Source organism: Thunnus albacares, chromosome 19, assembly GCF_914725855.1.
Source record: "Thunnus albacares chromosome 19, fThuAlb1.1, whole genome shotgun sequence".
NCBI classification, from domain to species: domain Eukaryota; kingdom Metazoa; phylum Chordata; class Actinopteri; order Scombriformes; family Scombridae; genus Thunnus; species Thunnus albacares.
In genome coordinates, this window is record NC_058124.1 from 17,485,702 (window position 1) to 17,511,510 (window position 25,809).

A 25,809-nucleotide genomic window follows, 5' to 3' on the forward strand; every position below is an offset into this window, starting at 1 on the left:
CCTCTTTAGGGGCATCTATGGATGAAAATATCACATCTATGGGTTAAAATGCACTTTGCAAAAATGTTTAACATTCACCATTGAAGAGGCTTCATTCTTACATATATCAATGAACATCAGTTAGCCAATCACACTAGAGCTACACTTATCAGGCTGAACCCTGCTAGACCTGACAAAGTCACACACAGGTCTCTCTTCATTCCCTGTAGGCCTAAACGAGTCATATTTCCCTTTGTCTTTTTACCGTGAAACACAGAATATCAACACATAAAATCACACTTTCTGTTCACATTTTCAGTCTCGTAATTAGCCTCACCAGCACTTTCTGTGACATTTACAGTTGGAGCTTATCAGCTGCTCCAAATCATCAACTCAACAGAAGCAATTAGCAATTCCTCAACATGTCATTACTCGAATACTGTGTGTTCAATCAACAGTAATAAACTGTTTTATTTTTGCATGGCACTTATAAGTATCTTTACTCAAAGCTATTTGCTCAATGTGTCAAATATATATTATAACAATCTTATATAAGAATATATACTGTATGTTTCCATGGTGAGTTGACATCTGTGCAGTATGCATATTTTTAAATCAACATTACAATTAAAATGGATGCACCAATAATCTCTTTTCCATTTTCTTTTTGTAAAGTCACAGTTGACGTGTTCATTTGCCAAGCGTGAATTTATTGATTGAATCCGAGTGGTGTGCCAAAGTGCTCAGTTAAAAATCCATGGTCATTATGACGGCATTATAAAATTATAAATCCCATTGTACATTTAATTTTATCATTACATCTTATTTTAAAACTCCTCAAATTGTATCCCCCGGGCAGCACAGTGTTAAAATTGATTTTATGCTTAACTTAACGTCATGAATAAAATACAATTTTAAGCCTTGTACATTTTTAAGCACTGTGTCAATGGCAGCGTTTTTCCAATAAAACTATGGTCTGCATGATCATAAAAAGGCTCTGAAATTACAACTGAGAGTGATTTTTGGTGTTGACGTTCAGATGGTTAAATTTGTCTATTTCACTACCAGTCTGAGGCAGCTTTTGGATGTGAAAAGCAGCTGCCTGGAAGTCATTCACAGGTTTTTTTGTTTTTTTTTTTTTAATGGGAGTCGACTCATGGCTTTGGTCCGGCCTTGCACGGTGAAGCTGCTCTATTGTAGATTTGGCTTCACACTTATGTCATTGTCCCATTCGGATGTGTTTGCTTCAGTGAAAGGTCTCAAGTCCTCCAAAGCGGGCTGCCCTCAACAATTTGCCCTTTTCAGCTCCGATTGTTGTTTCCTTTCTTGTCACAAGTCTTCCCTGCATGAGGCTGCCACCCCACTTCACAGTAGCGATGGTGTTGGATGGGTGATGAGACGAGTCTGCTAAACAAAGTGCTTTGTATCACAGTTTCATCACACCACATAATATTTTGCCTCATACTCCAGCTCAAACATGTGCCATTTTTTTTTCTACCACTGATTTTCTTTTGGCCCATTTGCCACACAGCTCATATTTGTAAAATGCTGCATTGATTATTATTGTTTTTGGATGGGTTTACCGTTGGAGCCAGGACGGACGTTGTTGTCTTCTCAGTCTGGTCAGATGAGCAGTTATACAAAAATGTGTGAAGTCGCTCTCTTCCGTTATCAGTGTTTTTGTTAAACCACAAGAAATTGTGGTTTAAGGCCAGTGTCTGTACTTCCTCACAGCTGTGACTCTCTAGACAGATTCCTGTACTTCTCATACAGTAAATATGTGTTTCATTGTAAATCATTAGTTGAGTCAAATTGCTGTGACATAAGAGAACAATTTGCAAGTACTCCAATTTAGTTGGTTGAATAAGCTGTCATGGCAGAGGACTTTTCAGGCACTTTCAGGCGCTTTTGCACTGAAAATAACTAAACTCATTAATAATCATTAAGTTGTTTTGTTTATTGTGCCACAGTATACATTTCTAATTAGACCTTAGATTCCCTAACATATATATACAGTACATTTCTGAAAAAACTAGTGATGTCGGGAGCAGAAGGAAGACAAGAAAGACTTGACTGGCTTAAGAGAAATCAGCCAACTGTCCAGACATCCCTCCTCTTTTTATTGGCCAAACATCAGAGACTCAAAGCTAAAAATAAAATCAAAAATCTCAAAATTCAAAGCATTTCCTTTGACTGAAATTAAATAGTTTTACTTGTATAGAGAACTATTGACTAGTATGATAGAAATCAGTGATCAATGAACTGTGACTGGTAATTGCTTAAAAGCCTGAGTTTAAAGGCTATTATTTCATTGTAGTGCTGATAGTTATGAGCCATAAAAGGTCCACAAAAACAAGGATGCTCTATTATTGATGCTGAAAACTGATTCCAATGACTATTACTGTTACTTTCATGTCACACATGAAACATACAATAACTATGAAATATCTGTGTCATTGGTTAAATAAACACACCATTTTTCTCCCAGTTCTTTTTGGAGCCGTATGTAGTAGTTCATCTGTTATAGAAGATGTATGTGTTAAACAATATTGACAAAAAGGCCAGCAGTTTTGTAATGACCTTTTTACTTGTTGCCAGGAAGATCTCTAGGAGGGAGGTATCATCTTTACTTAACCTGTCAGAGATATGTCCAAGATAGAGGGATGTGAATGTCATACAGATACTAAAACTCAGGATTTTTGAGATGATTGTTGCTACTTCCTTCCAGAAAGTCTGAATAGAGGGTCAAGACCAGAACACACAAGCATGATCAACCATTATTTCTCCACACTCCCTCCAGCAACATAGCTGAGTGCCAGTTTGTTTAGACTTATGTTTGGGAGTGATAAAAAAGCGGATTAAGTTTTTCCAACAGAAGTCTCTCCAGGTCGGGGAGTTGGTGGAGGACAACTCTGTTTCCTAGGTGTTTAGCCACATGTTTTCAGTTATATCAATGTCCGGCTCTTTTTGCATCGTTTTTTCACATAGTCTGTAATGTCCTTATTTAGTGATGTGATGCCATGGTACAACTTGCTTATAAGACCTTTATTGCTCTCTGAATTATAAGGATCAATAAATATATGAATAACAATTGGTGGCTCTCTTAGAATCTATTTACCTTTTTGCAGAAATAGTCAGCTGTACATACCTGTAGAAGTCCTGCCCACTAAACCCATATGTCTGACATAGGTTATCAAAACAATTGAGCTTCCTTTTTTTTTAAACAATCTTGCATATGGAAGTGATACTAGAATAGACCCATTGCCTGTATCTATGATCTTACGATGCTGGTGTAAAGTCAGGGTCATATGCAGGCTATCTAAGCAGTTTAACCTCTCTTTGGAGTTGGAAACATTTAACCACTTCCACCCATACTTTCAGTGAGAAATTCCCCCATTGACTCGTCATCTGTAATGTTTCCCTCTCCTTTCCAATGAAGCCGAGCATTGATTGTTTTGGTGTATCTATTAAAGATAACTCCATAGTCGTACATTTGGCTACATAAGATGGGTTACGCCAGTATACAAGAAGTCTCGTCTGAGCTGATAAATAATAATCCTTTAAAGATGAAAAGGCCATATCCCTCCTCTCCCAGCAACTGAAGGGGAGAGAATTTCACCTTTGGTCTCTTTTTATCCCAAAGGAATATGAATATATGTGAAATATGCTTATTCCATTATCTAAATTGTTTCTGAGGGATTTCTACTGGAAGTGATAGGAAACTATATAGTATATATAATCTGGGAAGAATGTTAATTTTAACTGAGCTGATTTTGTTGCCAAAGTTGAGAGGGAACAAGTCCCACGCATTGAGGTCATCATATGTTTTTTTTGTTAATGCAATCGTACTTAATATCAAATAGCTGTAACAGATGTTTGGGTAAACTTACTCCCAGGTACTTGATGTGGGTTGAGTGCCAGTCAAAATGAATTCTTGCATGTGAGTGTAATTAAATGTTATAACCTGTTAGGGACATGCCCTGAATACATTCCTCATACGTTTCCAGCATTGTCATCAGTAGAGGCAGACCTGAACCTGGGTCCATGATTGTTACCAGTACATCATCTGCATAGAAACCTACTTTATACTCCACTCCTCCTATACATATACCCTTTAATTCTGTCTCCCTGCCCGCAGCCATGTCGCAGATCTTGCAGTAGGAGAAAAGTAAAGTGCCTGGATACAGTGTATAAAATCTTTAGTAAAACCAAATCTGTTCATTACTAGATAAAGAACTGCCCAGCCAACCCAGTTAAAAGCTTTTTCAGCGTTTAGGTCCACTGACTTTGTAATGATAAGTCAGGCTGTCAAGAACACCAGAAAAATACATAATACAGTATAGGTGATTGCATATGTTTTCTACATCAAAATGCAGCTTAAAGAGTATTCACAGTTCTTCAACTCTGCTTTCAACTCTGAATTTCTTTTTGATTTGTAAGACTGGACCTCGGTGTGTGTTTTGTATTATACAAGACCTACGCAAAGGAACCCTGAGAAAGAAACTTTAGAGACTGGAATAATAGAGAAATTTTCAGACAAAGTTCTACAAAGAAAAAAATATTAAAGATGGATATCTGACTGACCTCCAGTGAGAATTTGTTTTGCTGTGTTGCTGAGTTTTCTTTCATTTTTAAGGATATCAACTTTGTCCTCCCCTCAGGTGACATTCACAAAGCGAAAGTTTGGCTTGATGAAGAAGGCCTACGAGCTGAGTGTATTGTGTGACTGCGAGATCGCCCTGATCATCTTCAACCACGCAAACAAGCTGTTCCAGTATGCCAGTACTGACATGGACAAGGTCTTGCTCAAATACACAGAGTACAACGAGCCTCACGAGAGCCGGACCAATGCAGATATCATTGAGGTAACAAGATTTCTGTGTTAATCCAAAAAAATCTGTTCTTCTGTCTCCACATTTGATATTACAGGGAAACTGTACCCTTAAACTGAGTAATCAATTAGTACTCATGGATATTAGCTGCTTATTCTTACAACTGGAAGCCAGACAATTAAGTCAAAATCAGGGAATTTATGGCAACTTTCACAAGAAGTTTGTTGGGATTTTTTGTCTTTTAAATGGAACAAGACTAAAAAAAGACATTTTGAAAACTGTGACAGTTAAATGTAATCATAGAATTAAGTAATTGCAGAAATATAATCTGTGAGCACAGCTAGTCTAACCAGGTACATGCAATTCAAATGTCATTTTAGAGTTTTAATCTTGATCACAGTTATTGTAAATCACTGTGATTAGCAAATGATACCTACTGATTGTCTCCCAACTAATTTAAATGGAACATTATAGATTAAAAAATAAAAAACAATGAAAAAGTAGACAAACACGCAAGTCGGTGTCCAAATTCATATTATAATTGCAGTATCAACACAGGAATGGGTTTGCTGACTTTTGCACGGTCTTGTACCCGCAGGTATTGTCCTGTATATATTATATTGTGTGTGTGTGTGTATTAAAGAAGTGGTTCTGGGACTCCCACAAAAGGTCAATGGATTAATCTAAGGAGTCACAAGATGATAGGACAGGATATGACAGATAAAAACATATTTCTGACACACAAAATAGGTTTTTTTTAAGCTTTCCTGTAATGTTTGCTCTATTTCTATTTCTTGTGAATTACTGTATTTTATCTCCTCAAGCCTCTAAAAGTTATTAAAATAAAACGAAGTAAGTCCTCTTTTGCTTAACTGGTGGACAAAGCAACATGTGACAAAGGGTATGAGGCAGACTTTGCTTTATTTTAAGGGGTCACAGGCCAAAAAGGTTGGGAACTACTGTATTAAAAATAGGAGCTACACATTAACCGATTGACTGACTACTTCCACTCATTACTTTTCTTTTTCTACATTCATAGACTTTGAGAAAGAAAGGCTTTAACGGTTGTGACAGTCCAGAGCCTGACGGCGAAGACTCCATTGACCAAAGTCCCCTAAATGACGACAAGTACCGTAAGACCACTGAGGACCTGGATGTTCTCTTCAAACGCTACGGAGTGAGTCATCTAACCTGCATGTCACCAATATAATGTGCTCACATTTCATACAGAGTTTAATGTAATTACTGTTTGATGTCCTCGTTTTCTCTTGATTATTCTTCTTGGTCAAGACTCGTCTGTTATTTTGTTCATCTTGAGTGTGCTGACAGGAAATGACTACTGGTGTCAAGTTCCTCTAACTGGCTGTTTCACACTTTTTTTTTTTTCCTGCGTCCTTTGCAGAAGACCAGAAACTTTTGATCATCATAAGACGTGACGGTTATATGAACAGTTTATTTGCTGCTGTCACATCTGGTCATGGGTCTTAAGGCTAATAAGATTAAACAGATATGAAGCTTTGGTTGTTCATATGAAACTGAAATTGTGCTCATTCGCTGCCTGAAAGCTTTCAATTTATTCAGAACAATATATTAACAACAGTAATGTTCCCTTTTAGACTTCACAGGTTGTAAGAGTCTCTTGTCTTATGTGTTCAACTTTTGGTTTCAGACCTGAAAGTCTCACAACTTCTGCTGCTTTGGCTGTAATTTTTCGACTATATGCTGATGATACTTAGCTGTATTTCTCATTTAAATCAAACTGTCCCAGTGGGATTAAATCATTGCTGGGCTTTATGTCAAGAACCTTTTTCAACTAACTTTTGAAAAAGTGAAAATCCTTAAACATTTACTGCATTTCAACTCACTTTCAGTTGTTGCTTGATCACTTTGGTTTACAAACAAGACAGAAAGAAGGAAACTAATTAGCTAATGGTGCTCAGACAGATAGAGGCTTTACTGTCCATTCTACTGAGCTAGAACAATCAAATAAATTCCAAAATGTCTATTATATTATTATCTATCTATAGTTATTTCCTTTAAAAAATGTACAGAAATGCCAAAGATATGTTTGAGGTAATTTAAAAATGGTGTCACTATTACATATTCAGACCTGACAACCCAATTCAGTTACCTAGATGCATGAGATGCAAATCACTGCTGTTTGCACAATGAGTTATTGTACATAATTTGCATACATGCAGAAGTCAAACAGACAGAAATGTTAGGGAAGCACTGATATGAAAATTCTTGATACCAATATCAGATTGTTTACAAAATATCTGCAGGTGCCTGTACGGTTAGTTGTCATTTATGCCTATGTCTGTCTGTCTTTCACCTGCCTAAATGTAGCTTACCAAAGAACACAATTTCTCTTAGACTACACACTAACCGACCACTACTGCTGCATTTATATACTTTCTAATGTTTAGACCTCCACAATAATCAAACTTTAAGCCAATTTGATTTTTGAAAACATGATTTTCAGCTAATTTGAAAAGATGATGACAAGTAGCTGTAAAACCCAAACCTAAACAGACCATATATTTTAGGACTGTTTAATACAACTGTTCTCATTATAGGTAGGCTTATGGTATGATGACCTAATAACAATACAGACTGAATACGAACATGGCTGGTGAAACTGTAGAAGTAATCACATCCCTCTTTACATATTGTGCTTAATTTGGAGTAGTTGAAATTTTCCTAGAGTAGGCAAAGTTATAGACTACAGTGCTAACACACACGACAATCTGCAACACACGGACAATATAACCTGACGTTATTTTGCCAACTTAAATGCCTGGTGAACAAGCAAGCTAGCTTTCAAAATATGTAACATTAGACTAATGTTATTAACATTCAATATTTTCCCAAGGTTGGCAGTGCTATGTTAACTTAACTTAACTCCATTCACAATTTCAACTTTCCACATTCACCCCAGTCCTGTTGACCTTTGCAAAGGATTTAAATGAACTGTCCACACTTGAGGAAGCAGCCAGGCGGAGTGAGAAGGGGTAACAAGAGGGATAAAACCGATGACGTGTTGCTGTCAGTTTACATTGAGAACTCACACAAAGTGAGGTGCAGACCTGTGTTGAGTAAATGCAAGTCTATCAAAATGAAAAGACAATGCACAACTCTTCACCAGTTACACCATGCTTTATTCACCAAACACTCTGATACAGGGTGGTGTTAAAAACAAATACAGGCCGAGGTGTACACCAAGCACCAAGTTTCAGCTGCAACAAGATATTATATAATTTCTTTCTCAGAAAAGTGAGATCAAAGTCAGTCGTATAAGTAAATGAACATTAGTAAAACGTAGACCCTGTCAGGTATTATCTCATATTTATTAATAATGCAGGTAAAGAGAAACAAGGTTGTACTGACACCAAACTTAAAGAATACATGAAAGCGATACATACTTTTGAATTTGTTGTTGCAGGGTGAAGTGGCGAGTTGTTCAATCAAAGTGAAATTCTGTCACTTTTTCACATTTTGCAGCAGTCCACAGCTCCGCCCCAGACGTTCTCCATGCCCATCACAGTCCAGGCATCCAATCAGAGCACACTGCAATTCAGTAACCCTGGCAACGCACTGGTAACTACCTCCTATGTAACATCATCGTCGCTCACGGATACCCACCTCCTGTCGCCACAGCAACCGGCCCTTCAGAGAAATACGGTGTCTCCGGGGTTGCCACAGCGACCAGCCAGTGCAGGTGAGCAGGAGATGTTCAGCTGAATGTGGAAAGACTGAAGTCGTCTGTTAGACTAATAAATACCAGGTGTCGGTTAGAGATATTTCTGACATGCTGTGAAGAAAACAAGGAAACACTCGGTTTTAGCTTCATAACAAAATTTGACCTTCTAATTACGTAATTTTTCCTACTTTCATACCATCTGCTCTTCCTCAAAATCCGTCTAATGTTCAACTCTTCAAGGATAAAACTGCAATGTTTGTGTCCATTGTTACATCCAGTTGTGATTCATTCTTGTTAGATAATCATAGATTCACCGCAGAGTAACGAGCTGCTTCATTCCTCAGGGAGCAGTGCACATTTTCTACTCAAGTCTAATCTCCTCCAACTTGGATTTTTACAAACTTTTTTATTGCCTTTTTAATTTATGAATTTGTTCCTATATTAACCAAATATTAAGCATGGAGGAACTGGAGCCGATAACTACCTGACATACTCTTGAGGAAGTGCTAAAAAGGGTAGTGTGCAATGTAGAATAATAACTGGAATGAGAGTTGAAGTAAGGTGAGGTGAGCTGTGTATTTTTTGCAGCATATAAAAATGTAGAATATACATATTTATATAAATATGTTGTGGATTTTCATTGACAATTTATGAAACAACATTTAGTTTATTCTGACTTTGCAAACTGGAGCTTTTGGTTGCATCATAAATTAGTCTTTTCAAAGCTGCAGTATGTTGTATGCGGCTACGATATCCAGTACCTCATTGATTCCTTATTTTCCAGATTTTTATCAGAAATAATAGAAATATGTGCAGTACATTACAATATTTCAGAAATACAGGAAGCTTCTAGTGTCTTTTTCATTATGCACTCGCACAAAATCCTTTCTATTTATTGAATCTGTTTTCAATAGGTGCTCTTCTTGGAGGCGACCTGAATAATTCAAATGGAGGATGCCCAAGTCCAGTCCGTGAGTACTGTTGTATTTGTTGAAAATCTGAGCTTGTTTTTTATTGTTTAGTTGTTGCTGCTTTTTCGCTGCCAAGTGTTTTTGTCATCGGATCTGTATTGGAGTGTTTATTTGAAATCCTCCCCGAGGTTCCTCCTCTGCACCATCTGTGATTGTGCCTTGGAGGGATCAGGGGATGCCACCAGTAACATCAACAGACATGTACGGGATTCCCAGCACTTCCCTTTCGGACATTTAGTCAGCTTTATAGATCATAGATCTACTTAACATTGTGGCACTTGGAATTTATTTCAGTTCTTTCTTTTTGCACAGGACAATGTTTTTAATACTTAATTTTAATCTGATAATTAGAGTTAAAAAAAAAAATTGGCTCCAAAATCATTTTGATCATTTGTGGAAGTGTAGAGACATTACAAAGAAATTGCATAAGATTTTATTAGAGATGATAAATCTTTCTTGACATTTTGCTGAATAATCTGTCACAGCACCAAAAAGATTCTGACATCATCCATTTATGTCTCGGAATATTTTACGAACAGCTTTATTCTGTCGACGTGTCTTTAAATTAGAGACTCTCAGAATAGGAAGAAGAAACCTTTTGGAGGATTGTTTTAACACAACTTTGAGTGTGCGCACTGTCCAGATCCCGCTGTCTGCATTCACCTGTTTGATTTTCCTATCGATTTCTGCCCATTCGCACCTCTATCTCCCCGCAGCTAATGGATACACCAGTGCCAGGGCCTCCCCAGGCCTCCTCACCGTTTCCAACGGCAACAGTCTGGGGAAAGTAGTTCCGGCCAAGTCTCCACCCCCACCTCACAGCCCCCAGATGGTCAACAGCCGCAAGCCAGACCTCCGAGTCATCACCTCACAGGGCGGAAAGAGCCTCATGCAGATGGTGAGCTTAACCAAGCCGAACTTGTGCTGTCTGGGTACAATTAGTTAACATTTTTTAACCTCATGCAATGAAAGAATGGCACTTTGTAAATCTGATACATTTATTATAACAAGTAAAGACCTCAGGAAATAGCAGATAGATTAATTCCATTTTATCAAAGAAAATCTGGCCAATGAGTGACACGAAAACTTAATAAAAACACTGGTAATTAATATCAATGTTCTAATTAAGCAAGTAGAATGAAGATAAAAAAAAAGTCCAATAGAGGCTGTCTGCCATCATTTTTGTGTTTCTATTAAGGACCTGAGGGTTAACACTCAAGGTCAAATGTCTCAGTATTTACTCTGACAAAGTTAGTAAAATCTCGGATGAATCAGCCGACTCCCACTGACACACTGATGAGATTTCTCGTAACCTCATATCTATATCTATAGATGCACCCACGTTAACCTATAGCCATGTTCAACCCATGCTCCCTAACCATCAACAGTTTTAGGTCATTTAAATATTATATGATGTATATTATAATATGTTCTTAACTTTGGAAACAGTTGACTCAGTGGTGTCACTATAAGGTCCTTTTTAGTAGCTGTTCTGGAGCCTTAAATTATATCTCATTATTGTCCTCAGCAGATTGAGTTTGTCCAGCTGTCATGGCATTTTAGATGTTTATATTTCTCTGAGCATTTTAAAGCTGCTATAATCAATATTTTATATATTTACAATGGATCAAATGACTGTTTAATATGAAAATGTATATGACACTGTAGTTGCCCTCAGCTTTACAGTGTTTTTTCAGCGTCTTTCAGCTCATTGTTTTGGTTTTATGACCCACAACTTTACCATTGTTAAATCCCACGGTTCTCATCATTGTAGTGCTAAAGAGCCAGATATTTTCTTAGTAGCAGCAGAGCTAAAAGAAGATTGAATATTGGGCATACAGTACATTCATTAATTGTTTAAGGTGATAATGTGTTTACAGATTGTTGTGCTGCCCCCAAATGGCCAAAAAAAATCAATTATTGCATTCATGATGGCTTATGAGTTGAATATTTATTCTCGACTTTGGAAACAGGAACTGAGGATAATTCTGTAACAAGATCAAAAGCTCCAGAACAGCTACTAAATGGACTTTACAGTGAGATTGTGTTGTCAGCCATTTCATTTTTATTGACTGCTGATGGCTGGAAGCGAGCAGAGTAATGCTTAACAACATTTAGCTTACAATGACTTATTTCATAGTTAACTTTGCTAGAAAAATCAGTAACATCACCAAACTACAGTAAGTAGTTTCAATATTATTAACATTATATTTTCAGTGACTACTTGTAGTTACAGACATGAATCAGAGTTGTAACCCTCTCTGTTACCACCCTTTGCAGACAGAGGATGAGCTGGAATTGGTAAACGAGGTGAATTCCCCCACGTCAGTCACTCGCATGAGTCGATGGATATCGACTGCCCGCACATTATTAGCATGGTTACGATACAAGAGTTTCTCATCGTTCTGGTCTTCCTTCACTGACATTTCTTGGGATGGTCTTCAAGTTTGTGGTTCCCACCTGACTGCATGTGGCTCAGGGCTCATGGTTGTGTTGTTCCAGCATTTTTTATAATCTCAGGATCTTCTCTAGAAATCTAGAAAAATCTCAAAGTAATCAGTAAATGGTGGTTTAGCAGATTTGTCCTTGAGTGATCCTGTCAGTTTTCAACCAGGCCCATTTATTTATCATATGACACCACTTAAAGCATGGGGTGTCTCTTCACTTGGCATTGTGGTGCGGAGCGCCGCGGCAGCATGTTCCCCATTCACTCTGTCCTGGCCCCCCCCCCCCCCCCGGACGATCACACCGACTCTCATTTTCATCTTCCACTAAAAAATGTCAATTAAAAGATGTTTAAAAATGAACTGGCATTACATTAAAGGCATTGCACTCAAATGGTTTTCCTCAGTTACGTCTCAAAATTTAGATACAAAAACCTCTTATCGTGTCGTATTTCAGGATGACAAGTGCTAAAACTAGTTGATTAATTGATTGACAAAAAATTAACCTGATAATCAGTTAATTGTTTCAGTCATTTTTCAAGCAAACATTCACTGGTTTCAGCTCCTCAAATGTGAAGATTTGATGCTTTTCTCTGTCAAATATGTATATATTTTCAGGTTTTAGACAGTTGGTCAGATAAAAAAAAGCAAATTAGACACCTCGGCCTCTGGGAATTTTCTAAACTGAACGATTAATTGAGAAAATAATCAGCCAAATATTAATAAGTAATTAGTTAGTTGCAGTCCTACAAATGATACTTGCCATAAATATTAGAAAAATTGTAAAATAAATCATTCTTTTAACCAAAAATAATAAAAAAGTATAACTTGCTGATTGAGAAAGCTTCTTATTATGTAAAATCTCATTTTAATTGATACTGATGTTACTCAGAGAGAGAGGTACCTCCTGATTCCTGCTGCTGCTTTTCATTCCCCCTCTTTTACAATTCCCCTCAAACTTGACAGGCAAGAATCTCATTTTACAGGGGATAGTGATTCATTTTCATCACTCTCACCCCGCCGCCCCTCCTCACCTCTTCACAAAGGCAGTTAATTGAATCTGGCCCCTCTCTCCTGCCTATCTCCCCTCTCTCTCTGTAGATTCAACGTCATAGTCATAACTCTGGCAGAATATTTCCTCTAAGGATGATCAGTCTCTCAATACAGAAGAGTAATTCCAGACCAGAAGTATTATTGTATCTCTGGCCTTTTGTATGCAGACCTTCTCTCTTTTCTTTTTTTCTTTTTTTTTTTTTTTACAAAGGATCTCCGTGTGCTTTTATCTGTGAAATAATTCAGCTGAACCAGACTCTGGAGTGTCGTGGTTCTTCTGAGAAATGTGTCCAGCGCAGATACATCATAATAAAACCCTCATGGTAACAGTTTCTCAGATCTAGCAGCATGTCTGTTGCACCTACGCTGAAGAAACATACATATATATAGAATATTTTATCATCTTAATAGCCAACTTAAATGTACAAACACTGAGCAGGCAGCAGGTTTTCACCTCATTTAGCCTCCTCTAAGAGTAAATTATTGAAGCATAAAAAGTGTGGGTTTACGGTTGTGGAGTGCAACCAATGCAACATACTGAGAGGCCTTTACTGACATCCACTGGAGAAACATGAGATGAGCTGTACGTAAATTAAATGTCAAACAAGATCTGGGTCACATCATTTACAGTAGAAGTTGTGCCAAGCTGTCCATTAGAAGAGTCACTTCAGATATACAGTATGATGAACGTACTGTGTGTAGTGTAGAATCTGACTACAGTATGTTGACATTTCAGGTTTTATTCTAGTAGTTTTGCAATATTTTCAACAGAAAGGCGAAGTAGATGTCTGTTCTTCTTTATTTGGATAGTAGAAATCCTGAAGAATGAAAGAGTCGTTTTTAGAGAAAAGTTTAGAACTGTGTCATCTTCTCGTATTTAATTTAGTCACATTTAAGTTAGAATAAAATAAAAACAGATTAACTGAGCAGGGAATCTGCTGGACTTGAAAAGTCTTAACACATTTAATTTAATTTCCTCAACAATGAAAGGCCTTACAAATCAAAAAAGTCTGAAAAATGACTTAATTAACAAAAGTCTAAAATATCTTCTCCGGCAGATGTTAGTTATAAAATGGTTTTGTATCCAATTGTTGGCTGTCAGGAGACATTATACATCTATAAACCACTGGTGAGACTGGTGTGACAATGGGTTGGGGATGCAGACGGCTGTTTAATCCTTTTTTTTGTGGACTGTCATTCAGCACCATCAAACCTGTCGCAAATGCCGTCACTGCTGCTAGCTACAGCAAAAACTTTAATGAATTTAAATGAATTAACCATTATTAATTGGTCCATCCATCCATTTTCTACCGCTTATCCGGGTAGAGGTCATTTGATTTAATTAGATATTGAAGAAGGAAGAGAAAGAGACTTTTTTTTTAATAATAAAGAATTCAAGGCTATATCTGATTTTCCATCATACTTTCGCTGGTATGATTGTGAAACAGGTATTAAAATTGCAATCTGTGTGATATTAAAAAGGTCTTAAATTTAGTGAAATGTGGAGAAATCCTGCTCAGGGTTTGCAGGGCCAGCTTTCCCTTTCCATTGTAGGGATTTATAGTATTGTTTTGTGTATGTGGTGCTAAATATGGCTGACTATATTCTGTATTTCACTGATGGTAAACAAATCCAAAGACCAAAACCAACAATAAATTATATACCTGTGTATCTAAAACCTGATATAACTTACTCCTCTGTGCTGTAGAGCTCTAGAGTTGTCCAAAAACTATTAAAAGCTCATAAATGAGCCACACGGTTGCCCTGGGAGACGTGTTCCTTTATTTCTATGAACATGAACACTGTAGTTTATTTTGAGACAATCCAACATTTATCATTCTGCTGCTGTAAATAAACGATTGAAACACTCCCTAAAAATACTTTATTTACTCTGGTTTCAGTGAGGTTTGCTGAAAGCTGCTTGTGGAAATGATGTAACCTTTTATACTAGTTTCTTGTTTTATGTGTTGAGTAGGAATGAACAGGCGCGTGGTAGACAGAGTAGGGAAGTTGGAAAGTACCGAGAGAGAGGAACTAAAACATTGCTGGCCTTTAGCTTATTTGCTGACATTAAGACAAATGTGGAATTATACCAATCTTACCCTTTAAAAGACTTAAATAGGATGCAATTCAAAAAATGAACCCACTGTAATTCTTCGCTGCGTAACTGAGGGTTGGTTGCCTTTAATGTAATACACTTTACATGGCTCACACATAAGGAAACTGTTTTTGATGCACGTCATCAAGAACCTCCTGAAAGTAAATCCACATGACTTTGAGATTTACTCGACTCAGCACATCATGATGAATAAAGTCATGCGCACATTTGTCATTCCAAGCATGTCAGACTTTACATTATTGGAACTAAGTCTTATAGCTTCAGGCCACATGGTGTGTGGTTGGTTTCTCATGTTGGCTGCGACTAACATGTTGTCGTCCTCTCCGGCAGAACGCCCAGCGGCTGGCGGCCGGAGCCCAGGTGGCGCAAACCCTCACCACACCGGTGGTCTCTGTAGCCACGCCGAGCCTCCTGGCACAGGGGCTGCCCTTCTCCGCCATGCCAACAGCGTACAACACAGGTAAACACGCCAGCTCAGGCACCAAAAATCCAGAAAATTGAATGGGTTAAAACATTTTTATGCTGTAGTATGTCCATGCTACATTTGAAATTTACTTAATAAGTAATAACTTAAATAAATGTATTTTTGGATTTTTTTAAAATTTGGTGTGTTAATGCTAAAAAAAAAAAAGTCCCAACAAATGAATAAATAAAAACTGACGCTCAAGGTAATAAAATCCTGTAGGAGATTTGAATTATGACGTTTTTTTATCCTTTGTCCTCTCTCAGAGTACCAGCTGACGAGCGCAGACATCACTGCTTTACATGCTCTGGCGTCACCGGGCAGCTTGTTGCCAACCAGTGTGTCCACATGGCAACAGCAGCAGGCTGTTTCCCAGCAACCACAGCAACAACAGCAGCAACAACAACAACAGCAAACACAACAACAACAACAGCAGCAGCAGCAACAACAACAACAACTTAATCTTGCATCACTCAGCAACTTGGTGTAAGTCTTTTCTTCACTTTCTCACAGGCGCTGCGTCTTTCCCTTTAAAAACCAGGGTTGAGTTTCTGAAAAACTCCTCCGTCACTCACAGGTGACGAGATATTTCTGGTTAAACCAGGAGCCTCGTGTACAAGCTCAGTCTACAGATAAGCTTTTAAAAGCTGAAATACTTAACTACTGACCCTCCCAGTCAGCTTGCATGATATCCATACCATGACCTTATATGCAAGCAATTCACATTCCTTATTTAGTGAATTGGTCTCTCACCAGCATCTCACCATCTCAGCCTCCTCATAACATCAATCTGAACAGTATTCCCTTTTTCTTCTGGAGCTGATGCACCTCAGCAGTATGAAACTATGTGCAGCGTTTGGATGAAGGAAGAGAGATTATTGTCTCAGAGAAAAAGCGGACTTGTACATACAAACATACAGTAAACTAGAGCTGGTCAGTATACCTCAAAATAATCACAGGAATTAGAAGTATTTTCACAAATGATTAATTTATACAGTATTTAAAGGTGCAGTGTGTAGAATTTAGTGGTATCTAAGGGAACAGACTGCAGAAATGGAATATAATATCCATAAGTGTGTTTTAATTAGTGTTTAATCACTTGAAAATAAGAATCGTTGTGTTTTTGTTACCTTAGAATAAGCCCTTTATATCTACATAGGGAGCAGGTCCTTTTCCACAGAGCCCGTCATGTTGCACCGCCATGTTTCTACAGTAGCCCAGAAGGAACAAACCAAACACTGGCTCTAGAGAGGGCCTTTAGTGTTTGTTTTTTTAAAATTTAGATGCCACTAAATCCTACACACTGCACCTTTAATCGGTTATCAAAAATATTTTTGACTACACACAAGGCTCCCTGACAACTCTTATATGGTTAAGTGTCTTGTCTACATGCATTAAACTGTAAGATCAGGTTACTCAGCTGCTTTATTTTAAAGAGGCACATCTTCTGTTGTCTAAGAGCGCCCTGTACAGGCAGTCAATCCCCTGTCAGTGGCAGTCTTGATGCCTCCAAACCAATATATAGGGCTCAACAAGCTATCCTACAAAAAACAACACAGCAGGCTGCAGTAAATCTGGCAATATGCTGAATGTTGCCAGATGTTTAGGTGTATCTACCATCGTTTATACAAAATGTTATATATGTATAGATAGACCAGTATATTCAGCAAATAAGGGTTTAGACAGTGATACAAAGTGAAATGTTTTATAGATTATTTTCATTATTGAAATTGTTATGTCTATAAAATGTCAGAAAATTGTGAAAAATGCCCATTATAAGTCCAAAATGACATCTTCAAATGTCTTGTTTTGTCTAATCAATAGCCCAAAATCCAAAGATAATCAGTTCACTGCCATTTATGTTATAAAAAGCTTCAAATTATCACGTTTGAGAAGCTGCAACCAGCAGATATTTTGCATTTTTCCTTTAAAAACTAAAACAAAATAAACTAAAACAAACTAAAAAAATTATTCGATTATCAAAATAGTTGCCGATTAATTTTCTGTCAATCGACTAATCGACAAATTGTTGCAGCTTTAATGTTTTATCTCATTTGTATTTAGATGTGAGATGAAAGTAATTAGCAGCTCAAATATTAATTCAACAGTCAGCACAGCGAGTTGTCAGTGGAGCTTTTGTGACTGTTTATCCAATAAATAACCTTTTTAAATTATGGTCTGTGTGACATAATGTAATGTAAAGGAATGAAACAGTTTTACTGTCCAGATGTTTATGGAGATTACTGTTCCACGTTTTGGTGAGACACATCCACACATACACATATCTTGTTGTTTTCTGACTTTGTTTCATGTTTTATAATTAGCAGCCTGATCGTAACGGCTCCTCTTCAAAAATCAGTCATGTTATTTAGTGCACAAGTCAGTATTAAAATCTTACTTTCCTTTTAAAGAAGTGGAAAATTCTCCCAGTGGTGTAAAATATTGCAGCTCCATCTGACTTTAGAGCAGCTTTATTTCTTATTTAACTTCCTAGAAACAACAGCCAAACACAGTATCAAGTAAATCATTCAGTTTTTTTTGTGGATTAATTCAAGAAACAAATGGTTGGACTTTAGTTACATTGGAAACACCATTGGAAGACATTTTTCTCTTTTTTCGCCCCCCTTAAACATAAATCTTATGAAGAATTTTTAAATGAAGTATTTTGTACAGAACTAGCAGTGCTGTTGCAGTGTGACGAGAGCTGCGTGGGCTGAACGCTGCAGGGTTCGGGTTTGGTTTGGAAGCGTGAACACCAGATCTTTGAAGTGTGTTCTCTCCTCTTGTCAACAGCATGTGGGGCGTGGACAAACAGAGCAGCGAGCTGTCTAGCCAAGTGTCCAGTCTGGCTGCCAATCTGAGGTGAACAGCCACTAGTGTGCCCGTGTGTGAAATGTCATGACCTTGTCTGTAGGGGGGGTTTGTAGTCCACATTTGCATTTGAAGGGGCTCTGTCCAAAAAAAAACAAAAACAAAAACAAAAAAGGCTGCATTCAGTACATGTTGCCATTAAAGGCAGCAGTGCATTTACTTGATTAGGTCTTAACAAAAGGAAGAACTGACCTTCAAAATAAACTTTTATTAAGCTGAGTAAAATGACAGCTGTGACATCTACTAAAAACCAGCTTGACTCTTTCAAATGTGAACGTTATAATTGATTTTGTTGATCAAGATCAGGAGAATGTAAATATTCATTAAGGGCTGCTGAAAATATGCAGCATTTTAAAGAAAACTGGGTGAAATCTAAATATTTGGTTTGAATAAAAGCGATCACATAGAAATCTCTTAATTGATCATGGACACTAAATTAGCTCAAGCTTATTAAATTCCACTGCATGTGTGTTAAACTTTTAAGTGTTTTTATATCTTTTATTCTACATTTACATATATATGGAGTAACCAGACCAATCAGCTTAACAGTGTGTTTATTAACTAGTTTTTTTATAAATTAGCATTTTATTTGTTTTTACTTAGTGTCAATAGCAGTGGTGACTAATTGGAACTAAGCTTTTGGTGCAAATGGTTCTTTGATCCTGCAGCTTTAAGGTAGTTTACTAAATATGTGCTAATAATGTGAGGCAAACTGAGCACACTATTATCTATTCTGTGATGGATGAAACACCATCCATTAGTAATTCAGTTAATGTTTAAGCTCTGACTGGACTTTGAAGTAAATTTACTGTTACTATTAGACTGTGCAGGAATCCCACAGACATACAGTATTTTTTGATTATTATTTTATCATTAGGCTTATCTAACCGTATAAATGATTTAAAAAAAAAAACAGGACATAAATTATTGCAGTCATGAGTTCTTAATAATAATCTCAGTAATATTTTTTTCTACAGTCTAAACATTTATCACTGTAACACTACAGTCTGTTGCCGTGACAAATCAAATTAACTGTCAACTTTTATATTTCCTTCACTCCTATTTTACAGCCCTGAAACACTGACAAGTACGGTGGCCTCAAAGCACCCAAAACACATACAAGAGTGAAAGCACAGTCAAAACGCTACAAACAAACAAAAACACATACAGAAAGCAAATGCACGTCAGAAACAATTCAAAACATGAACCACATGGTGTTCATGCTCGTCTTGTTCGCCAATCCCGTTTGTCTCACTACGAGCACATTTCTGTTGTTTTGTGTTTTAGTATTTGCAGATTTGGAGTGCATTTCTCCTCATAAAAATAACACTTCATTTAACCAGGAAATTGCTTTACTGAGATAGAAAGTTTTGGCCAGAATGCTAAGGTTTTTGCATTCACTTTTGTATGCATTTTTGTCCTTTTAAGGCCACCGTACACACTATACAGTAAAGTGAAAGTTCAAAAAATGACGCCTGCTTTATTCTGACACATCCAATTCTTGTGTAAATGCTGTTTATAGATCAGAAAAAAAGATTTTCATGCTTGGATTCTTACTTGTGCTGGAACAAAAAGAAAAAAAATCAGCAGATCAGGGTCTTTGTGTTTCTGATGCTAAGACATTATTAACATTATTGCTGTTGTTGAAGAAATCTTGCTCGCAATAATGTTTTCACACTTTTTTCCACACATGCCTTCTAATCCACCTTTGGTTTGGGCTCCAACATTTTGTTTTCTCCCCACAGTGTTGGCTCTCCGTCCAACCTGCTCTTGGGTAGAGATGAGTGGTTGGGCCGGTACTGTATCACACTTCCTTTTTCCTGTGTGTCTGTGCGCTTTTGGCTGGCTCCCCTTTAGCATGTCTTGGTGCTGTCTGCAGTCAAACAGGAAAGAGACGTAGTTCCGGTTTCCACCATGTTCTCTAACCCGAGATTATTTTCTGTTTGTTTTTTTTTTTAAATCATTTTGTAGTCACATCATAGCTGACTCATTGCGAACCACCCTGTCATACGAATCATTTCATGCTTCCTGGGCTGTTCTGTTGATTTATTGGGAGCAGCGGGGTTCTCACTTCTGCTTTGAAAAGGCTCAGAATTGATTGGACTATTGAATAATCGAATGTCGCTTTTCCCTGTTGGTGCTGTGCCTTGTAATGTGGGTTTTTGTCTGATGCGAGTGGCCTTACAGTTTCTCATTCGCCTTTGTCAAGTGGCTAACTGTTTCTTTTTTCTTTTTTTTTTCTCGCCTTTCCTCTTTGTTCTGTCCCTTATCTTCCATTTTCCTTCCTGTCTCTGTTCTCCGTGACCCTCTTCTCAGGCCTGTGACCCATTTACCTCAAGGCGCAATGCTGACCGTCAACACAAACTCCAGCGTGAGCATCAAATCGGAGCCCGTCTCGCCCGGCCGGGATCGCAGCACCCCTTGCCCTCCTCCTTCTTCCACCACACCGTCCTCGACCTCAGGAGGGGCCATCCTGACCGCGCCACCGCAGTACCCCGGCTCCCTGCTGTGCCTGGAGCCCCCGACCGGCCGTTCCCCTGCGGACAGCGTAAGCAGCAACGCCAGCTCCTTTGAAGGCAGCGATCGGGATGACGCGGGCGCAGCTGGTGCTGGCGGTGGAGGTGGCGGCGGCGGAGGCAATGTTGCCGGTGCTACAGGAAACGTCGGCCCCGCCAGCCGGTCTGTGCCGCCTGACTTCAGCCCCTCAGCCGAGCTCCTCAGGGCGTCAAACGAACCAGAACAGGAAGGAGGCAACATCAAGCGCATGAGATTAGACGCTTGGGTCACATAGAGGCAGCGGCAAGATCTTTTCTGCAACCCCCCCAGTGAAGTTTTGATGACACTTAAACACCCACAAAACACACACACAGACACACAGACACACGCACACACACACTCATCTCTGACCCCCCCCCCCCCCACTGCCCCGACCCCACTGCCATGTGACACTATCATCACACATCTGCCTCTGTCCAACATTATACAACTCAGCTGCATCATCCAGACTTACGAGGCTTTGCCAAAAAAGAATAAAAAAAACCATAAAAAATAACATAAATCCTTTTGGGGATCGCGCTCTGAGTGAGGGGAGGATGGTTTAGTGCTCAGCTGGATATTTTGTCCCAGGTAGGCCCCTTGAATAGAGGGACAGTAGATTTTTAAAGCCTTTTTGCTTGAATGGACTCCCGTGTAGTAATTTCTGTTGGTAGAAACGAGGTGTTAAACCTTTCTGCAATCTTGATGAAACCATAAAAACATTTATCTTTCACATGGTTTCCCGCATCACCTTCATGTATTTACATCGAGCTCATTTGCTACATTGTTCACAATGTGATCGGTGGCTTGTCGACATCACGAGACTTCTGCAGTATCGACTCGCCCACGTCCGGCTCTTTAAAAATCCAACGTCATTTGAATTGTGTGCTGTCCATTCTTCCATAAGTCACTTCCAAACTGCACTTTTGGAAATAACTTTATCTGGACGAGTTTTGAGGAACTGAGCATCTTATCTGGCGCTGAGCAAAAAGAGACTCAAAACAGGCTCTGTCTAGATAAGGATAGTTCACCACCAGTGGATCTTTTAACGCTGACACAATTACCAACCTCGTACACCCAGACAGGCCCGAGGCCCTCAGGTGGCACTCTGCAGCTGTGGAGTCGAGCACCTTCGCCAGAGTGCCAAAATCGACCTCTTCTTTCAGAAAAAAAAAAAAAAGAAAAATGCCAAATGCCTCTCGCACACACGGTGCAGGGACACTGACGAATTATCACTCGCACTGTCACGGAAACGACTGGGACTTAGTATATGAAACTGTCGATGCTTTTTCAGGCTTTGAATTCGCCATCACACTCTCTCTCTCTCTCTCTGTCTCTCTCTCTCTCTCTCTCTCTCTCTCTCCTCAAGACTGGGTGCTCCTCCCGTCCTCGCACCTATTCTCCTCTGGAACTCGGATGGAAATTTGTTGCACCAGAAATCCAGCCAGTCACTCAGCTTATTACCAGGAGTAGATGCCATCCAGTTAAAATGCATAGTATGAGTTTTATGAGCCTCTGGTGGCTTTTTTTTGTTTTTGGGTAGGGAAGTATTTGGTTCTTTCAGTCCAAGTGTTCTTTATCTGTTGGTATTTTAAAAATCTGTTTTGAAGGTCTGTTAGTTGTCCAGAAGTAGGAACTTTGTATAAAAATCACTCCTTATACAAAAAGCTTTGATGTCCTCTCTAGCTCTCTCTAGCTCTCCTTATCTCTTTGCGGTGTTTCAAAAAGTGAAAGGAAAAGACATTTTCTATATTTCTACCGCTTCAAGTTGGCGACAAAGTAAAAATAGCTTTTCAGCTTCAACAACGTGTATGTACATATGAATATATTTGCATAGACTTTGCTAGGTATCCCTAAAAACAAGCAATGTGTTGATTCTCAGTGGATCTGTTTGCATATATGAGTGTGAATTTGATATGTTTCGAGCTACGGTGCAGGGGTTACGCCACACTAGGGTAGTGATGGTGGATCGGACTCGTTTCAGTAAACCTATTTTAATGCTAGTGTTGATGGTGTGTGCACTTTCTGTCTCTCACTCACAGAGGCCTGCTTGGTTGTGGTGTCATCATATTCTCTTGCCACACATTTTTAAAAAAAAAAAAAAAATCCACGATCAAAAGTAAGAATTGTCCATAACCACCTTTTTAATATAAAATCATGAAGACACCGTCATTCACTCGTAGTCTAGTTAAGAGATACAGTACACGGCATATTTTGATTGAAAGAATCATGTAAAATCGTTTTTCCACATTTAAAACACAGATTTCGCCTTTTTTCACTATGAAATTAAGTCAAGAATTTGGCTACGAAGTGCTGTGTTGTTTAATTGTATGCTTTTTAGTACAAATTCGTTGTGCCAGAATCATTTCAAGTTTGTGTATGAGTGTGTGTACACAGGTTGTTTATAGTCTACAAATAGAAAGGTTTCTCCTGATATGGTTTTTTTTGTGTTTTTTTTTTAACCTTGAGAATTTCAGACTGGCGCGTCAAGCTGCCGTTTGTTGACAGTTTGTTCTCTCCGGAAACAATCCTACACTTAAAAGTCGGTGTAGATGAAGTGGACCTGGTGCACGACGACGGCAGCTTTTATGCGGAGTGTGTCTGGGAGGCTGTCCAACACCAGTGTTTTAAATTTTTCTATCATCTCACAAATTTTTCCGTCCCCCATTGACAGTGTGGTGGGTAGCTTTTCACTCTGCTAATTGACCGTTTGTAAGCCACGCCCCTTAGTTACTGTTGCTACGCTCGTCCAGCTTTGCGTAATGTCATGGTACAAATGCAGTTTACAGCGATAACGGTGGTAGATTTACCACAAAAAAAGTCTTAGTAATTTTTGAAAAAAATGGGTCCTTGATTTCCGACAGGTGAAGATAATTGATTGGAATTGATTACTGTCGCTGGCAGATTTGATCAGCTGTAGCTTACTGGTCGTTCAGTGATTTGGTCGGTCTTCATCTGATGTTTTTAGCTGACTCGTTTTAAAATGAGAACCATGTAAAAGATGCACTTATTGGCTACAAACACACTATCATGCTAGAAGACGTTAAAGCTGCATGTCCAGAAAGTCACTAGTTGATGATCCATATAGAAGACATTAAAGGGATAGTTTGTATTTTTTTGAAGTGGGGTTGTATGAGGTACTTATCCATAGTCAGTATATTATCTACTGTAGATTTGGGTCGACACACCCCCAGTTTGGAGAAGCAGGCAGGCGTACCGGCATGGAAGTTAAGCAATGTACTGCTGTGCAAATTGTATTTTAGCCACCTAAAAATTTTTTTAAAAAAGCAACATCAGTTTAAGTGTGCGCTATATTTAGAATATTTCCACCACTTTCTTTGCCGTCAGCCCTTTCCTTTGGCACTACGTTTTCTTAAACGTACAACTTCCGTATTCCTACGCATGCTTCGCACTCTTATTACGTCGCAGATCAGCTGTTCGGGTCAGAAAGTGCTGCTGCAGTGTAATACTAACGGTGTTTTTTTCCAATGGAGATAATAATCTCCTCTTTTACCACACAGTCATTTCCATTTTTACAAAAAAACGACGACAAAAACATAAAATCAAAAAATCAATTCCATGGAAACTTTGTGGGCGCTGATGGTTAACTGAAATGTGACACCACACCGATTGGCTTCGGCATCCTGCCACATGCAGGTTTGTTCATGTACAAAAAAGGTTCTCTGTCCAATCTAGCAGTGTAGTCACAAGACAATCTATATGAGAAATGAAAACCTGCACCCCTGTTACTTGTTGTGTACAATGTTTTTTAGAATCTCACTATTTTTGGATTAATTTGTGCTGGTGACAGTTCCATTGTCTATGATTATAATGATATTATTATGGAGCTTTTATTTTATTGCTATTGTGTAGGATAGCCAACTGTTTTTTTTTTTCTTCTTCTTCTCTCTCTTTATTTTATCTTCCTTATCATAAACATATAGTACTGGTTTCCTTTTTTGAAACAACTTGCTGAAAATTGCACGATCAGTTATTGTGGTATTAGCAAATGCAATGAAGGAAATACCAGTTAAATGCTGCAATTTTAATTAAGATATAGAATATATTTATAAAAACGGGAAACAACTGAAATTAGTAATTCATGAAATTTGAAAAATGTTAATGCATGGGATACAGGTAACAACAAAACTTATGTTACGTACAGTAATGATAAAGGACATGCATCACAAATGAGTTAAAACAACTCAGAATAATGTAGCATATGAAATACTAAAGATGAAATTTATAGCTAATATATTGTGTTGAGCTAGTCTGCTTTGGGTTTTGTTGTAAAGAAAATATTTCTTTTTGTTGTTTTTTTGAGAATGATATACAGTTTGTGTATATTTTCATATACAAAGTATGCACTGATATGTTATTGAAATTCTATACCGCTTTTACAAAAAAGTGTTTGTTGTACCAAAGTATCCAAGTCCCTTGAAACCTTATCCTTTTTGCGTATGTTTTACCGTATTTTATATATTAAATAGACAAACTGAGTGAAATGAAATTGAATCTGTGGTTTATTTTCTATGCTGACAGTTAACTGTGTGACGAAGCAAAAGTGCCTCTAAAATGATCCAAGACTCCAACATCAGGAACATGTGACAGCAAAGAGAAGCAAGTAAAATGTCCACAAATCTTTCTTCATTCACTTCAGAGTCTTTCAGTTTATCATCTGTTTTTTTTTTTTTTTTTTTTTAACTCTGTCACAGTGACAAACACGTGAAATGAAGCTTCATTTCACACGTTCAGTGATAAGTCGACGGCTAAATTTAACTGATGGCTCATGACCTCCAGTGAGGGAAGCAGGAACTGCTGAAGCATCAATGTCGTCGT

At 38.2% G+C, this 25,809-nt stretch overlaps 1 protein-coding gene across 3 annotated transcripts in view; it reads left to right on the top strand.

Moving 5' to 3' along the window:
- LOC122969491 (myocyte-specific enhancer factor 2D homolog) overlaps positions 1 to 25,480 on the top strand; it is a 35,996-nt gene extending 10,516 nt beyond the window's left edge. Inside the window, exons 3-12 of one of the 3 annotated variants that reach the window (XM_044335192.1) lie at positions 4,641 to 4,844; positions 5,851 to 5,988; positions 8,316 to 8,532; positions 9,429 to 9,485; positions 10,202 to 10,383; positions 15,432 to 15,561; positions 15,831 to 16,050; positions 18,358 to 18,426; positions 20,181 to 20,231; positions 20,752 to 25,480. In XM_044335192.1, coding sequence (XP_044191127.1) covers positions 4,641 to 4,844; positions 5,851 to 5,988; positions 8,316 to 8,532; positions 9,429 to 9,485; positions 10,202 to 10,383; positions 15,432 to 15,561; positions 15,831 to 16,050; positions 18,358 to 18,426; positions 20,181 to 20,231; positions 20,752 to 21,226 — 1,743 coding nt within the window. In that variant the 3' untranslated portion in view covers positions 21,227 to 25,480. The remainder of the gene's footprint in view (positions 1 to 4,640; positions 4,845 to 5,850; positions 5,989 to 8,315; positions 8,533 to 9,428; positions 9,486 to 10,201; positions 10,384 to 15,431; positions 15,562 to 15,830; positions 16,051 to 18,357; positions 18,427 to 20,180; positions 20,232 to 20,751) is intronic. The other 2 variants (XM_044335194.1, XM_044335195.1) reach the window with 2 other exon arrangements.
- The last annotated feature ends 329 nt before the right edge of the window (positions 25,481 to 25,809 follow it).